At 39.3% G+C, this 18195-nt stretch overlaps 1 protein-coding gene across 1 annotated transcript in view; it reads right to left on the reverse strand.

Annotated features, from left to right (window-relative positions):
* Positions 1–18195, reverse strand: part of LOC101854647 (ankyrin repeat and sterile alpha motif domain-containing protein 1B) — a gene marked incomplete in the record, with an annotated part of 155677 nt that overhangs the window by 109690 nt on the left and 27792 nt on the right. The window contains 10 exon segments of the mRNA XM_035970576.1: positions 959–1769; positions 5278–5313; positions 7407–7618; positions 8479–8679; positions 9892–10195; positions 11590–11705; positions 12874–12962; positions 15292–15315; positions 15935–16190; positions 16950–17051. Of these exon segments, the coding sequence (XP_035826469.1) occupies positions 959–1769; positions 5278–5313; positions 7407–7618; positions 8479–8679; positions 9892–10195; positions 11590–11705; positions 12874–12962; positions 15292–15315; positions 15935–16190; positions 16950–17051 (2151 nt within the window).

The following is an 18195-nucleotide window of genomic DNA, read 5'->3' on the forward strand; positions in this document are numbered from 1 at the left end:
CGTGAATAATAATAGTCGGTCAGTTCTACATACCACGCGCTGCCCCTGGGTAGAGAGATAGATAAGTAATCTATATGTGTGCGAGTGTGTGTTGGTGTTGCTATTTTCATTTACTTCCTGGTTTAATTTTACAGGGGCGGAAAGTTAGGGGCATTTTTCTTTCGATATTATCCTTTGACTGAGTTCAGTTCCGACCAGACATAGGTTTTCATTAAGAATTAAGGAACAGCAGAACTGACCATCAGCGCTGAAAGGTTCATCGCGTGATGCTTTCAATTTTGGAGCACCATCTATTTATTGGGTTTTTTTTCCTATTCTTCTTCTTTCTTTTCTCTCAGATCCAAGCAACGTGCTCATCTGTCTTCTAAATGACCTCCACACCAGTCTACTAACATGGCATCATCTAATACTGCAAAACATCGGCAAGGCAACAGCCACAGTATTTCGACATGCACATGTTATATTCAAGACATTACGACGACAAGCAACTACCACATTATGTCGGATTCGCAGGCAATGGTGATGTACTAACTCACGAGACAAGGTTCACAAGTCGCTTCTTTACGATAACCCGAGTCTACAAAAACTTTTCCACATAGGGTACATACAGTCGAAACTGTTAAAGACAATCATTCATTGTCAAAGGGAAAAGCGTAGCTGTCTTAGACTGGTGGGCATCTTACTCGTTGTCATTATAATGATTTTTAAAAAACCCAATGGAGGAAAAGGAAAGTGGCCGTTTATACAGGTGATTATCTTACGCGGGTGGCCGTTACAGCAGGTCCGACTGTAAGAAGAAACTACAATGTGTTGGACTCATCCGCAATGCATTCACGAGAAGTGGTTTAAAGAGAGTTCACAAAACGATTCTTTACGATAATCTGAGTCCAGAAAGAGAAAAACGATATCCAGCACTGGGAATAATCGATAATAAACAGCCAAGACATGTGGGACTCACCGGCAAACACGTGTCCCTCCCAGTCAAGCGGCTCGTTCCCCGCGCTGACAGAACGCCGCATCTGCACCTGCTCGCCCATCACCTCCACCATGTTCGAACCCTCCACCCTCTGGTCCACATCTCCGCCGGCACCGCTTCCTCCATCACCCCCACCACTACAGCTGCCGCAATGACTTGTCGGTCGCGAACTGTTGGAGGACGAAGAGGAAGAGGAGGAGGAAGAGGAAACAATCCTATCCCTGGTAGTCGCAGAAGCTCCTTCGTCCTCCGTGAGTACCACCACGCCCTTCTCACTCGCCCTCCTACCTCGGCTGACGTCATCGTTGTTATCCTCTGAGCCAACTTGACCCTGCTTGCGAAGGACCTTCCCCTGGAGAGCGTTGTTGGCTGGCGTGGCGCCATGGTAACCTTCCCTGGAGGCTGTTCCGGCACCCACACCACCACTACCACTACCAGCGCCGCGGGGACCTGGGGACACTGATGTTGCTACTGGTGCTTGAACCTTAAACACTTCGGAGGCCACCTCAGACGAGCCGACAGAAGGCGCGACATCAGCTGCGGGGAGATCTCTGGTCTCTGAAGACAGGCTAGACCGTCTCGGGAGAGGTTTCGGTTTGACCTTTGGCCTGTCGGGCCTCATCGGTCTTCCTCCAGCGATTGGACCTGGTGGTGTTTCTTCTGTCACCGGGGTCAAGGTCACCACCTGAGTGGGGTCATCGACGGGGACAGGACCTGGGGCAGCCGGCAGCTGCTCTGGCCCGATGAGTGTCGAGTCAGTGATGGTTTCCATATCGCGAGAAAGACGCTTTTCCTGAAATGACAAAACACAAAAATATTATTAAGAAAGCATGTGCACCTAAAATACGACGCTATAAAACTAAAAACAAAACGAAAACAACAACAACAGCAAAAAAAACACCACACAAAAGAATGTACGAGTAAGTAGGCCTAAATCATAGATTTAAAATCTAGCGAAAAGAAATTGAGCTAGACCATACATCTATTTTTTTTTTGTTATGGTTGCAGCAGCCTTTTGCCCCTAGCATGAAACTACAAACACGGATGGCTTTATGGCTTCGTTTTTAACTAAACCAAATCTTGGTGCACAGTTTCCGTCAACAACAAAAAAAGCTAGACTGACAATATTGTAAGTACGGAGAAAAGATTACACAACACACTTTCCTTTGGCTTACGGAATAGAAATGTGTTCTCAAATGAAGGATATCTTGGCACAGCCTTCTAAAATGATAAGAGAACCAGGAAGTTACAGTGACGTAGCCCATACACTGCTACTTAAGGGACACCTTCATGTCAAAGAAAACACTTCATATTTCAAGTTGTTCTATTTTTTAAAAGATAGGGTTGGACATTAAGCATAAAAATAGGTAAATTCACAGACAAATGTATACTTTTTTATTGAAAAAAAAAGTTTTCTTAAAGGCAATAATAGGTCTCTGATTTAAAAAAAAAAACGTTTTCGGTGGTAGGCATTATAAAGAAGATATTTCAATTCTGGGCTAAACTTTAAAACACAGATAGCACAACCTCAAGCACTGTGACTGCATAGAAGGATTTTGCTCCCATCATGACAGTTTTTTTTGTTTTTTTAATATTCACATGGATTGTAATTCCGTACACTAAAGTGAAGGAAAGCAGTCACTAAAATTCACGCGCCTCCCTCCCCCCCCTCCCCTCACATTTCTGATAATACACAGATGATAATGCATGATGTTGTTAAAACTGGAGGTTATAACCCTAGAAAGTAATATCCTCAGTAGAGCTGATTTTTAAAAAACCTAACTGCTCATTAAAGGAACAGATCATAATTATAAAAATGTTTTGAACAAAAAAAAAACCCCCCAAAAAACCAGTATTCACAGCCATTTTCATTAACACTTTTAGATTCATCGAGTCCCCATAAAGCCATGAAAATAAAATAAAAGTAAAATATGATGACCTATTTTTTACAAGCACGCCTCTCCTTAAGTAAGTGTGAAAATAATTGTTGTGCAGCACTCCCTCTGGGCCTGAATGGTTCCTGTTTCTTGTGGTAATTATTGGGACCTTCAAACAATGGGTGAGGTTGCAACTATTGACAAGTTCGCACACTGACAGCCACATTCCTTCAGGTACAGATTAAAAATATATCACCACCTAAAAATAAATAGAAGAAGCCGTTCCCAGCACAGTAACAACCAACCCACACTGACAAATGTTATCATTGCTGTAAATTTGAACTGATGAAAGCAGAGTTACTGTTAATTATGAGGAGAAGAATGAACAAAGCTGCATAAAAGCTTTTGAAGAAAGTGAGACAAGATGCTTTCACAATAAACATGTGAGAATGTGTATCTTATCTGTATGTGTATGTGTGATTTTAAGGTAGGCGAGAAGTGATTTGTTCAAAATAGAGAAACTGTCTAGGTACAACAAAAAGAGGGAGGGGAAGGGGGGTGAGAATGGAGCTTAGGAGCAAGGTATGTGTATCGGAGGAAAAGGGGGGGGGGATAAATACTGCAAACTTACTTAAATTTGGTCAAGATAATCAGCATTATGTCAATCAACCAAAACAAAACTCGGGATAAACTTTTCTTCAAAACATAGGCCCTACTCCCTACCAAGAGTTATGTATTTCTTTCAAACCATTCAATATATCACTCCAAAGATATAAACAATGAAATATAATGACCTTCGCGTAAGTAAATCAAGTTTAAAAACAAAGGAAGAAAGGAAAGTAGAAATCTTAGCAGAAGCAGCCCGAAAAAGGAAATAGACTTGCAGACACTTCAAGCACAGAACTCAACTGTAAACCAGCTTATTGGAGAAGCATTCCACAGCCATCACTACGCGTTTACAGAAAAGATTACTTCAATTCTTATAATGCAGAGGAAGATATACCAGCTCCAAGAGAAGAATGAATGCATTTAGAAAAAAAATGAATGCAAGCACAGCAATAAGGCATGAAATGAACAAGTAAATGTTATAAAGGAATATTTGAACACATTAGATCAATAATATTTGAGGTTAAAAAAAAAAAAAAAACATCCATTCACAAAGTAAAGGTTCAAATCAAACTTTTCCGAACAAAGAAAGAAAACAAACCCATCTACTGTAAGCGAGACCAATTTTGAAAGTAGATATGTCTTTAGACCACCTTGAAAATCTACATACCATCCCCAACCATTAACTTCACTATACAGTCATTCCACGCTGTTGGTGGTAAATATTTTTTTTAAATCCCCATTTTTCCACTACCATTCTTTTCACATCCCTTCATTTTTTTATCGCAACATCACAAATAGAAGCTACACTCATTGAGTACTAGCATTTTTCCCCTCCATTTTCATCAATAGTTCGGAATACGTATAAATTTCTACTATTTCTATCACATTATCATCAACATCACATTTCACTCACTCGCGCTTTATCAGGAACATTACCCTTGTTGTTCTTATCATTCTAAGCGATACTAATATGGTGAAGACTATTGTTAATGCACTGTGGACAAGAAGCAGAGAGACTGATAAAGAGGGGGAGGGGTTGGGTCAATGGATCATTCAGTCAGTGGGGATGCAAGAAACGTTTACCTCATTTTGACCATCATCATGAGTATCATAGTATCATCATTATCATTGCTATATCATCATCTTTATCATTACAATCATCAATGTTACTCTGGTTATTATCATCATTATCATTATTATTATTATCATTATATTATTATTGTTCTTGTTATTATTATCATCATTATTATTTAAATTAGTAGGCTATTAGTCCTATTAATAGTACAGTGGTGTTGGTAGTCTAATGGTAACAGACTTGTAATCATGAGGTTGCGGATTCGATAGTCAAGGCCCAGCTTGGTCTGACATTTGTGTCCTCGATAAAGGCATTTTTCAATTCTTTAATTATTTTTTTCATGTGACTCGATCCTATCAGACATGGACTTTGAATTCCTACTTCAGGCCCTTTAATAACCTTACAGTGTTGTAAAACGTATTACTATTATTATGTCTATTTTTATTAGTATTATTATCAGTAGTATTAGGCTATTGTTATAATTGTTATCGCTATTATTAATATTAATATTATTATTACTACTATTATCATTATTATTACTACTATTGTCATTATAAGAGTTATTATTATTTTTAAAATTATAATCATTATCACCATCATGACCATTTTTACTATTTTAAATTTTAGTTATAACAATACAGTCAAGGCTTCTGCAAATTGCCTGAGGGCAGGATGCAGACGAGCGAATAAGGAGGGGAAAAAGTCAAGAGGTGAGTTTAAGGGATGCAGGAAACATTTACCTCATCTTGCTCTTCTTCATCAAAATGAAATCTCAGCTGTCGGAAACAGGTAAAATATCTTGTTAAAGTAAAGCGATACTATCCTTCATCCCTTCTTACCAGACTTTATAATCGTATTCTATCATAATCTTCTCTTCAAGCTCTCGGACTTGAAACGGTAAGATCGTGGGTTTGAATCCAGTCAGGAAACTGACATCCAGACATTGTGTTCTTGACAAAGGCACTCTACTGAAATTTTCCTCACCTCACTCAGGTGGGAATGGGTACCCAGCGATAGACAGCAAAAGACCTTGTCAGTTTGTCATTGTTTGAGCACTTGCAATCCCCAGCCTTCACTGTAAGCTTCCAGGGAAGCTAAGAATACTGTATGCTTCCAGGGAAGCTAAGAATAATGTATGCTTCCAGGGAAGTCATGAATACTGTATGCTTCCAGGGAAGTCATGAATACTGTATGCTTCCAGGGAAGTCATGAATACTGTATGCTTCCAGGGAAGCAAAGAATACTGTATGCTTTCAGGGAAGTCATGAATACTGTATGCTTCCAGGGAAGTCATGAATACTGTATGCTTCCAGGGAAGTCATGAATATTGTATGCTTCCAGGAAAGTCATGAATACTGTATGCTTCCAGGGAAGCCATGAATACTGTATGCTTCCAGGGAAGCCATGAATACTGTATGCTTCCAGTTAAGCCAAGAATGTTTCTGAGTGTTCTAGGGTCTGCTGGAGTAATAATAGTTGCAAAGGACATAAAGCGTGCTGTAGAGCCTAGATATGAGCCATATCAAAGTAGTACTATTATTCTTGTGCTGACTTATTTTGTGGGTGGTTGGCGGGTGCACTGGTGTGGTTTGCTTCTTCTTTCCTATGAAACATCTATCATCCTTATCTCCCCTACTTCTTTTTAATGTCTGTTACTCTCTTGTAACACCTCTAATCTTCTGGCGCTCATATGACCTTATGCAGTTGCGAGCATCGTTAAACCTCTACTAAAACTAACTGACTTGTTTTGTCAAATATACAATTACAGTTCCCTTGCACCTCAGCTATCCCCATTTGACCAAGCCATCTATTGCATACCTTGAGAACAAGATAAATCAGCCTCACAAAGCTTTGCTACTGAATACATTTTGCCAATCATTTTATCCTGAGAAAGGACAGGAGTCATAACCAAGAATTGTGTTTTCAAACATGTAAATAGCATTTCCACGATTTTTTTCTGGCATATTTGATCTGAATTTTTACCCACTGTTTTTCAAGACATAAATGGATTTGCTTCCAAAGTAGAACATAAGTGAGACTACTTTGTTACTTTAAATCAAACGCTCCAGCAAAGTTTACAAAATGACAAGAACTAGCGAGGTCTAAGATACTTTTCATAAAACACTATCATCAAGAAATAAGAACCTGCATACTATAAATAGAAGAGGTACTTCTCAAAGAAAATTTTGAATAAAAATGGATTGGGAGACAGAAAGAAAACTTTCAAGAAAGAAAAGAAAAAGAAAGATCCTCCCTTTATTCATCCGTTGTCAATCATGTTTGGTCTAATTTAGTTTTAGTAAGAGTTCTATGGCACTTGTAACACAAAAGAGTCAAACGAGCTCTGAAGATTAGAGGTGTTACTAGAGAGTAACATACAAAGAAAAGAAAGAGGAGAGATAAGGACAACAAATGTTTGATTGGAAAGAAGAAGCAAACCATACTAGAGTACCCACGAACTAACCACACAATGTTTAATCAAAAACATCTATGTGCAAACAATAATCTCAAACTGATAACTTTTGAAAAGATGAAAAGAAGTGCAATATGACTGACCTGATTTAAGATGATGAGAGTAAAGACAACACAAAAAAAAAAGTATACACACACAGAAAGCTCAATCTAATCGTATCAGTAGAAGCTTGAAAAATGGTATAATAAAACTGAAAATTAGTGGGTAATTGAGAGGCAAATAATTTTATGCAGCAGGAGAATAGTTATCGATTAGTAGGCAATCAAATTGTTTCAAAAGGCAGATAGCATTTGTTGCTATGCATATAAATATAACTAATAAGGAGGAAACAAACAAAAAGGAATCTTGGGAAACCTTCCGCATCCTACAGTTCTACAACTCCCCCCCATTCCTTACCATGGGTTGAATCTTGCGTTGAATATTCTGGAGAGCTGTCCCTGGGGATGGCGGAGGGCAGTCAGGGGTGGGGGGCTGGCGATGGTGCGTGGGGGATACTGGCAATTGCTGTTGCTGTTGCTGTTGATGCTGCTGCACTTGTGCGTCGATGACAGAAGAATCAAAGTCTAAAGAGTTGGGCGGCTTTGTGATTGCTGGTTCCACAGGAAGATCTAAAATGTGGGGTAAAATAAAAAGAAGCTCCTTAGTATTGACTGATTTACTGAGTGTAACATAATAAAAGAAGACTTCTAAAATTTATTGACAATGATTGTTTTACACCCCCACTGGCATAATTTACATTATAATAATATATGAAGCAGGCCTTTTAATAATTAATCAGTGACACATACAGATCTATATTCATCCTTTACCGATTATCAAAAGGATTTTGATAAAGTTAGACAATATGAACTATTCTAAATTTTGGAAGAAGTAGATAGATCAGCATCAAAGAGAGCTGGACAGAAAATACAGAAAGGATGGCAGAAAGATGCCACTCCTACACCACCCAGTCTGTCTGTTCCCTAATAGGACTTATCTTTAAACAAAGACAATGTTCCTTAATTAAAATGAATATTACATTTCTTACTATAAAGTCTCATTTTGAAGCCTTTTCTTTCAATAATTATGAGGGTAGGGTTGGCAGTCTAGTGGTTAGGCTACAGAACCTGTAATCATGAGACTGCGTGTTTGGGGGTTCAAGCCTCAGCTACGTCCGACATTGTTTTCTTGGGAAAGGCATTTTACATGAATATCCTTTCTGGTTCTGTCTTTTTGGAGATGAATGTTAAATTCCAAGGTCCCACCTCTTAAATGACATTATGGTGTGGATAGGGGCGTTAAACCTACAGCATTGTTTACCAATGATTATGATTTTGGATGATTGCTTTGCTCATCTTCCTTCAGTCCAATCATAGGAAATAAAACGCTTCATTAAATTCCCTTGTCAATCCATGTCATTCATTATAGAATTAGAAAGGTAATTTCTTAAGGTACTTACTATAATCTCCAATCCCTCCTCCGTCCTCACCTTTTAAACTTTCCCGATCACAGACATATTTCTCAGGGGCCTTAACCTCCTCCGTATTTATGGATCCCTGATCTGCTAAATCGCTTCCCCTTACGACATCTACAGCTGGCTGAGGGGGTGTGTCCCTAAGTTCACAGCTCAGCCTGGGGCCTTGAGCCGGCTCAGCAACATTAACAACAGATAGAACAACTGGCTCTGTGACTGGGGAAAAAAAATAAATACATTTACCGTAATAACTTGGGCAATTGTGAGTAAACTAGATTATATAACAGCTATAGTATTTTAGGAAAGATCCCTCTTGTACCATATCAATATGACCTATCTTGTGTTTATATATAGTGAGTTCACCCTTGTCAAGGGCTCACGCTCACTTTCACTCACAAAGCGCAAGTACATGTACATCCATCTGAGGAGCAGTCAACTACATCACACCTGTGCTGTCTCAAAATAAAAGCAGTCACAATGTTACATTTAACTTTTGGGTTTTTTCCAGCTGAATGTTGCCAATTACAAACTCATCTCAGAAGCCAAAGAAAACTCCACACATAAAGAAAATGAGGATAAATAAAGCAGGATTTGACTGATTGTTCATGTTATACACTCTTCAACAACACAATTTAGATAGATTCCAAGCAGGCTGTTTTGACCCTACTTGTCACTGCCTACCTGAGACAAGTGGGATTCCGCATCCTCCATACAGACAGAGATATTCCATGGAACAAACTTCCCTACGTGAGAACCGAATTCATGTCTTCTTTAGTTTTTTAGTTTTAGTAAGAGTTTTACAGCACTTCCAATACAAATGGTTCATATCAATGCTGAAGATATAAGGTGTTATGAAAGAGTAAACAACATGGCAAAGAAAGAAGAGAGATAGGGACGATAGATATTTGATAGAAATGAAGGAGCAAACCATACCAAATAACCCACCAGCCACCTGCTCATATCTTCTGCATGTAAGGAACAAAAGTTTAACCACTGTACCCCAGACAATGTCAATATAGAACCCTACGGGCATAAAGAGAATAGAACTGTCCCAAAAAAATGAAAGAAAGAAAAAAAAGGAAGAGAAAGTAGGAGAGAGTGAAAGAAAATTATTACGAGAAAGGAGAGAAGAATGAGGCAATATGGTTGAGAAGGACAAAGGAAAGGAGCAGGAGAACAATGGGAACGAAAAAAAATAGGAAACGAAAAAATGGAAAGAGAGAAAAAATGTGATACTCATACCCAGATGACAAATATTACACAAGTAAAATACACCACAAGAAAAAAATTGTAAGTACAACAGATTCCATACGGGAAAAAGAAAGAAAACAGGAACTTCCAATTTTTTAACACTGTCCAACAACAAAAGTAGGGAACACAATCTGTATCTTAACAATATTCTGTGATGACTAAAAATGTGTACGTTACCTTGACCCTGAAGTTGACCCTGAACTTGACTCTGAGCAAGAGCCTCTGCAGCAATCTTTGCCTCCAAGGCCGCCCGCTCTTCCTCGGGGTTAAGGTTCACGTAAAACTTGCTTCCACCGGGCATGACTGACCCACCACTGGGAGCGCTGCTGTTGATGCCACTGCTGGCTGTTGCTGGTGCTGCGGTATCGCAGGACGTGGGTGCTGCTCCTGTTGTTGCTGCTGCAGGAGTGATGTACGGACCCTGCTGGTCCTGGCGCCGGAAGCTCAGAGGTTTCTTTCTCGGTGGCTTCTTCGGCTGGTCCTGTAACACAATACAAAAAATCCCCCAAAATTCTTGAAAATAAAAATAATCAAAATACAGTAAAACCTGTCTAAGATTGTCACCCATTGTCAATGAGAAAAGCGGCCATCTTAGAGGCCATTAGAGCCTGTCCGACCGTGCATTTTGATACACAAATAATACAAAAAATAGGAAAAATGAAAATATTTTTGATAACTAAATTTTTTAAAAACTTTTTTTATATATAAATTAAATTATGAGAAAACAAGAAATAATATTTCTTAAAATCAAAATTAAATTAATATGCAAAACAGAAATAATAAAATACTACTCAAAATGAAATAAAAAATAAAAATACAAACACAAATAAAAATAACTAAACAAATTCTTTTAAAAACATGTTTAGAAAGTGCGTGTACAGTAGTCTCCGCCTAAGATCCCGGTGCTCGAGAGTAAGGAAATGCGGGATCTTAGGCTGACCGGGATCTTAACCGACGAACCAGGGGAAGAAACTATGGTGACCCATGTTAAGGCTCACAAATGGTAAAATGGTCTCCCTCCACTCTAAAATGAACTGACGTGACCCCTTGGTTAACCTTGATGACTTATCACAGTGCAAAGTGATATGAGGTGTGCCATTTTCACTTATTATCCTATCATGAGATTCAAGATCTACGCTTAACCAGTTGCCCCTCCCCTTTACCTGTCAAAAATGTATAGCTGTCCATCTCTGATCAAGTCCCACACCCCGCCCACCAGTGTCGATACACACCATTATGTTGTGAACACACCAATCAAAATTCAGTCTCTCTCACAAATTCGGGAGTAGAGACAACTACTGCAATGGCCAGGGAAGAGTTCACGGTTCGATGTGATCCCGCCAGGAGCGAACATGTTGGCCCTACCCACCCAGCGAAAGATGTAAGTTTAGGGGGAGAGCTCAGGTGTGAGTGTGATGTGTGGGGAAAACAAATATGCTGGTCAGTTCACCTCGGTGTGTTCCCAACTGAGTGAGGCAAACATTGTATAACTTCATCGAGTGATCACATTCACGAACAATAGTGGCTGATCTTTGACGCCACGGACAGTTTATTGATCTCAATTTTTCACTCTTGGTTGATCGGCTGTGCCCGCCCGAGATTTTGGTCTGCAAATTATGATCTGAAATGCGGGATCTTAGCCGAATATAGACCTTCAGAGTGAATCAGAGAGGGATCTTAGTGGTGACTTTCGTATAGTAAAAATTATGTTTTCTTAAAACAGCGGGATCTTAACTTAAGCAAACCAGGATCGTAAGCAGTGGGATCTTAGGCAGAGACTACTGTATTACCATATATCTAGAGACTTGGAGTGGATTAAGTAAATTCTACAAACAGACACATAAGGCATATCACATCAACTTTCAGGCAACGTACGGAAGGGCTGCGGGTGGATGGGCTGGCGTCCCTTGGGCTAGTACTCAGTTTACCCCTGTCCTCATCACTGGACGGCTCGCTACTCCTGTCTGCTGGTACCTTCAGTGGAGTGATACCTGAGGACATACGAGGTGACAAACTTCATGGTAGGTTCATTCCACTGCACAGCCCTATATGAAATCAGAGCTACACTTTTCTTACTGAGACTTAACATTGACAGTACACTATGGAATATTGCAGGAAGTGCAGCAAACCTGCACTTCTCACTGACAAAAGAACAAGAGCCCAGCTGGATAAATAACTAACAGCAACTGTTTCTAGTACAGATAACCTAATCAACAAGACAATCTGTATCTAGTCCAGGGATTATAGTATGATCTCAATGACCCTGCCAACACAAAAAAGGAAGTACAAAGGCAAAAATCTCTGACCTAAAGTTCCACATACAGTACAAAGCAGAAAGTAGAATCCTCAAATAGTTCAAGTTCTAGAATGGCCCATTCGGGACCTGAACCAAAATGATTCTAACCACAGTCCAGCAAGATACCCACTGTAACATCCAACTGTGAAACATTAAGTCTTTAAAGTCTTGACTACACAAACTCATCACAGAACTACATGGCACTCTCCAACAACAAATCTACACCACAAACCCACTCAGTATCACAATCATACTAAACTTCCAACCACCACCCCCCTCAAAAAAACCAAAAACAAGATAGAAACAATCCAGTGGAAGAAACAAAATCTTCCAGTGATGTCTTACCAAATCACCTCCCCCATGTTCAAAGTTATCCATTTCAAAAGCAATTTATTAAGATCTGAGTGAGTTTTAGTTTTGGTAGAGGCTTTACAGCACTCATAACTGTATAAGATCATATGAACACCAAGGGGTGGATGTCAACAGAGATGCCCTTACAGGGAATCGGGCATACTCTGCTCACTTCTCTAGCTTCAAAGGCACAAAATCTGCTTAGACTATCAAGGCACCCCGGAAATAGCGGGTCACAAGAGTGTGACAAACATACAAAAGAAGTAGAGGAAAAATGACGATAGTAAGGATTAGGAAAGAAAAAGCAGCAGTTCCCTTGTGCAGTTCAGGCACAGTTATGAGCATGACATTGATGAATCAGCTCATCTGTACATAAGAACATATTAATGTACCCCCTTTGGGAATGGCCTAAAGACACTGCCCGGGGGGTGGATCTGAGTGAAACCTTTTGCAGTTCTAGTAATGATGAAAGGGAAAAAAAAAACTATGTGAAAAGAGTAGCAGCAGCTCACCGTTATAACTTCCCAGGCTGTCTGTATCTCTCACAGAGTGCCGGGGAGGGATGGGCGGCGGACCAAAATCTTCATCGGTGGTTGGAAGACTGGAAAAAAAATCAGTTACAATGTCTGTCAAGGTCAATGGCCTCTGGATGCTAAAAAGTGTCATTATAACCAAAGCCACACATCCAATAGAGGGAGTGTGAAGTATAGAAAATAAGAGAAAAACATTCAGAAATCTGAAGAAACAGATAGAAGGACAATACATAAGGAATAAATATCTATGCAATCCCAACGTCAATTATATTTAGATGTATACAGTTAAATTGAGCCTGTCGAAGACAATCACTTAATGTTGGGGAGAAAACTGGTTATCTGAGGCTGATGGTTGTCTCAGATAATATCATTATAATACAGAAAAATACCAAAGGGTGAGTGGGAAGAGGCCGTTTGTACAAGCTGTTGTCTAAGACAGGTGGTCACTACAGCAGATTCAACAGGGGGGGGGGGGGGGGGGTTATATTCGCTTTTGACAACATGGCAACTTCACAAATGGCTAGGATGCTTCAAAGCTGACTAAGAAAAGCAATTAATTTGAGAAAAAAAATTAATCAAAACAAGAACAAACAAAAAATTATCAAGGTCACATTTTTAAGCTTTTGAGCAAATATAATTTCATAGCCCCCCAAAAACACATTGCATTTTAACCAGACTTATTCTGTAACATCTTTTTATAAAAGGGTCCTGACTTAGGAATGGGCCAAGTTATTTCAAGATTAAGCTATTTATAAGGAACTGAAACTACAGTCAGTAATTCAACAAATCTTAATTTTATGACTTTGCGGTCTTCAGCTGCTTACAGGTCAGTTAGTCACTACAATCAAACTCGCTCCAGTGGTCACCTGTCTAAAATTACGCCTGGTACACACCACCACTTCCCATTTCCCAAATTGCATTTTTGTATGTAATGACACTGTCCAAGATGACCCCCTCTCCAAAGCAACAGCAATCATTACATTTTATTGAACAGCCCAAACACCTGTCCAACATGACAACATGAATCTTCCATCACTCAAATGTGTTGATATCAATCATCTGCCCCATTACTTTTCCAAAAAAGGAAAAAAAAATTAACAGGCCTAACAGCAGTCCTCTGCCTGCGCTGTAACCACCTCAGAAGGTTTTTTTATAAAACATCTTCATCTGACCTGCTCAAGAAGACCACCTGTCTATGATGAGCAATTTTCTCCTCAACAATAGACAGGTTCAACTGCTGGTTCTGAGAGCAAGTCAAACAACCCCAAATAAACACTTTCAGCCAATTCCAAATGACTGAAGCAAATTATAAAACATGTCTTCAATAAGGTCTCAAAAACAACACCAAAAAAAAAGAAAACTCATGACTTCTCCCACAACCAGCCACTAGCGAACAATTTATCCGGCCACAAACAGTCTATTGAGAGTTTGGCATTAATTACACCAATAAAACGAAATTCTATAACAAATGTTTCCTTTACAGATTTTAATATTCTAAATCAGACTCTAGGCTTCAGCAGAAGCTTTGTTTGATTGTTCATTTATTTGAGTTGGAGAGAAGCACATCCCTAACAGAATGATTATAAAGTACTACTAGGAACAAGCCAGACAAACTGATCAAAACCACAGAGAGATAGCATTTAAGTAAGACCAGCCAAAGACACCCACTAACCACACCACCTGCTTCTGCTACAGGCATAACACCTGTAACCAGAGAGACAGTAAAAGCATGCCCATGTTTTCCCATGCAGTACTTTTGACTTGGTGAAACACTCCTTCATTTCAGTCATTTAAAAATTCATAACTCTTGTTTGCATTCCGCATTGCTGGGTGTCATCTTGATAGAAAAACAATTCCAATGTCCCACAACAGTACACTAAGCACCAAAAATTTACCAAAAATAAACAAAAAGAAAAAAACCCGTCACTTTTTAAAAAGAGTTTAAAAAATTATTGCACTGCGTGAATTTGAGATAAGAGGCATTCAAAGATAAAATGTTTGCTGGTGAATATTTGAAACAAGCCAATCATGCTGATGCAATCATTCGAACTGTTTCCTGGGACATGCAGCATGGGAGATGGAGTGAGATCGAAAGGGAAAGAGGAAGAGAAAGAAAGAGATACAGAGAGAGATAAGCAGGGCAAAAGAAAGAGGGAGAGTGAATTAAAGAGAAAGAGAAAAAAAGTGACAGAGAGAGAGAGAGAGAGAGAGAGAGAGAGAGAGAGAGAGAGAGAGAAGAAAGAGAGAGAAAGAGAGAGAGAGAGAGGAAGGGAGAGGGGGAACAGAAAAATATACAGAAAAAGAAAAAAGAGCGAGAGAGAGAGAGGGAAAAAGAGAGAAATAAAGACTAAGACAGAAAGAAATTAAAAACAAGCCAAAAGCATTCATCTTTCTTACACCCAAGTGAGGATTTTTGTCCGTCTGAAAGGGAAAAAAAACGGCATTGCTTAAAGCTGTTATCAGTAATTTGACCCAAGAACATCCCCACAATACACTGATGGGTGTAACTCAAGTACTCCTTCCTGTACTCACTCACCAAAACTCAAGATATCAAGACTCTTCTATAGCCCCAATCATGAACAAAAGTTTTGCAAAGAAAGTTGATCGATTCACAGTGATAATAAACACTCTTTTTGACTGACAGCCTTTTGACGCTAATGAGGTTGAATCCCGTAACAAAGTGTTTTTCATATTACTTCAAATCTAATTCATATTCGCTGGGTTATGCCCTACCCACATAACTGGAGGAAATGAGTCGAGTCTTTTTCAGTTCTTTAACCAACGCCAAGATCAATCTGTGGGTCCTCAAAAAAGTGATGAATGGTTCTATAAGACCTACCAACCTTGCCAGACAAAAAAACACAAGTAACCTCAATGTGCCTCAGTGACCCATGTACTATACATGTATGTATATAACAAAGATGAATAGAAATAAAGAACACACACACAAACATGCAGGAAGTCATCAAACATTCAATCATGAAAGGAGTTAGTTTAAATCAATCCAAGACTCCAAAACATACTAATCCTAGCCACACACCTTTTATGGAGATGGGCTTTCCTTTCGGCAGAGGGAGGGATGGAAGGTTTTTGAAGCTGAGTATCTGTCGTTATCACTGGTATTTCTGTCGCTGCCGCTGTCGTTGTGTTTGCTGCTGTCCCTTCCGACAGTGGTGTGCCGGTAATGGTGACGGGACGAGGTGGCAGCTCCTGATGCAGTCGGGAGGTGCTGCTGTCTTCTCCCACAATTCCTCTCTCCCCGTCAGAGTCCGGTGTGCGTTGATGATATATGTGCGCTGATGATCGGTTGTTTTTTTTGTTTGAGTAAAGAAAAGCACGTCAGTAAAAAAAGTCAATATAGTGTTGGGGAAAAAAGAAAGACAGACAGACAGAAATAAGAGAGGGAAAGTAAAAAATGAGGTCTTGTGAAGATTAAATTTACAGCAAATCATGCCAGAAAGAGTCAGGCTCACTGACTAACAAAAAAAGTACTACAAAAACAAAGTAGTTTACTATGGAATTTGATGTAGCCTAAAGAGAAAAAGCTGAGCAGCTGTTCAACAAACTACAATATCATATCACAACAACTATAACAAAATCAACATCAGTAACAGCAACTACTATAACAACAATAATAAGAGAGTTCACTTGACATTTTCACATGACCAGATTTTAAGGACATTATACCTAGCAGCTGCAGTTTATTTGTAAGAGCATTCTTAGAAGAACTCTAGCATAACCCAACTGCTTTGAAGGTGCAACATAATATGTCAAACAACTCCACGTAGTAAAAAGTAACCCGTCTCCATATCCTCTACCCAGGCTTTATAAAAAAGGATCAGAGCCTATATTCTCATCAGACCCCCCCCCCCCCCCCCCTCCACGGCCTTATTTCTCAAACTTAAAGAACAGACTCAAGCCTTAATCCCCTTGTTGCTTTCAATGAGTAGGTTTAACATTCTATAAACTCTCTGATTGTTCCTTTAGGGACTATAGTATTCTTTTTCTTTGCTGTGTGATGCTCGGAAATACAGTGAACATTTTGGCACACTTACTTTTGAGAATGTTCAGCGCTTCTTCTGCGGCCTTGGAGGGTATTGACCTGAGTATATCCTCTGCTGTACAGCCCGTCTGAGACTTCACTGTGATGTCAATACCTAGCAAGAAAAAAGTTGAGGTACAGCTTTACTTACAGATATCAAGCCATGACATACATAGATTGGTAGCACTTTGGACTGCACAGCAGATGGCTCTGGTTCAAATCATAGACTGGGTGTTTCTAAACTCGAATCAGTTGGTGGATTTGTCAATGTTTTAAACCCATTTGGTACATTCCTATTGGAGACCGACATTAAATTCGGAGAGCCCGTCTTTTAAATAACCTATTAGTGTTGACTTGTGCAGTAAATTTAAACTTACTTATTTTACATATAGCTTAGCAAGGGACTCTACCTAAGTACAGAACTATAAAGTATATCATTAGTTTAACCATTTATCCACCAAATTAGGGCAATCACATTTTTTCTCTCAAATTAGGTTATTCAAAACTGAGATTACAATTGGAGATAATATAATATAGCGAAAGAACGCTACACAAAATTTTTCAAGTTTTGGAAGATACTAAGACAACAGATATATTAATTTCATCAAAAAAGTGTCTGACCTAAATCGGCGGATGCGCATTTAGAGCTGGTCACTGATGATATATATATTGTTGACAAGATAAAAAATACATTGATTTGCACGAGGCCCCTATTCTCATTCTGCAGGCGATGAACATGATCTGAAGGGATGAAGTTTGAGGCTTAAATCTGAAAGGGGATCTCCTTCTTTTTCACAATATTTTGAAACTGTTCCCTCTTAGCCTGGCCTCATGTCCTGAAGGGAGACCACACGTTTGGCTATTAAAATGACCCTCACTTCGACTTAGAGCACAGCAACACCATGAAATGTCCCAGAAAAGAAACCAATACTTCAAGACATAACCCGCACCCTTTCACCTAAACACACACAAAAAACCCCAGTGAAGAGGAGTAAATGCAGAACCTAGGGGACAGTCACCTTACAACAAAACCAGCAATAATATAATCTTTAGCCTATAGATATAACACACACAACACCCAACACAAAGAGAAGCTCAACTGTTTTTTATGTTTTCACAGAGCACAAACAATATAAAAAGCACTACATCTAAGGAGTGCACACACAAACTAAACTCTTTACTTCTCTATCCCCCCCCCCCGGTTTTATGTAAGATATTTCTATAACCAGTACATTCTTCCTTATAAGAGGCCAGTGATC

Source organism: Aplysia californica, unplaced genomic scaffold, assembly GCF_000002075.1.
Source record: "Aplysia californica isolate F4 #8 unplaced genomic scaffold, AplCal3.0 scaffold00288, whole genome shotgun sequence".
Taxonomy (NCBI): domain Eukaryota; kingdom Metazoa; phylum Mollusca; class Gastropoda; order Aplysiida; family Aplysiidae; genus Aplysia; species Aplysia californica.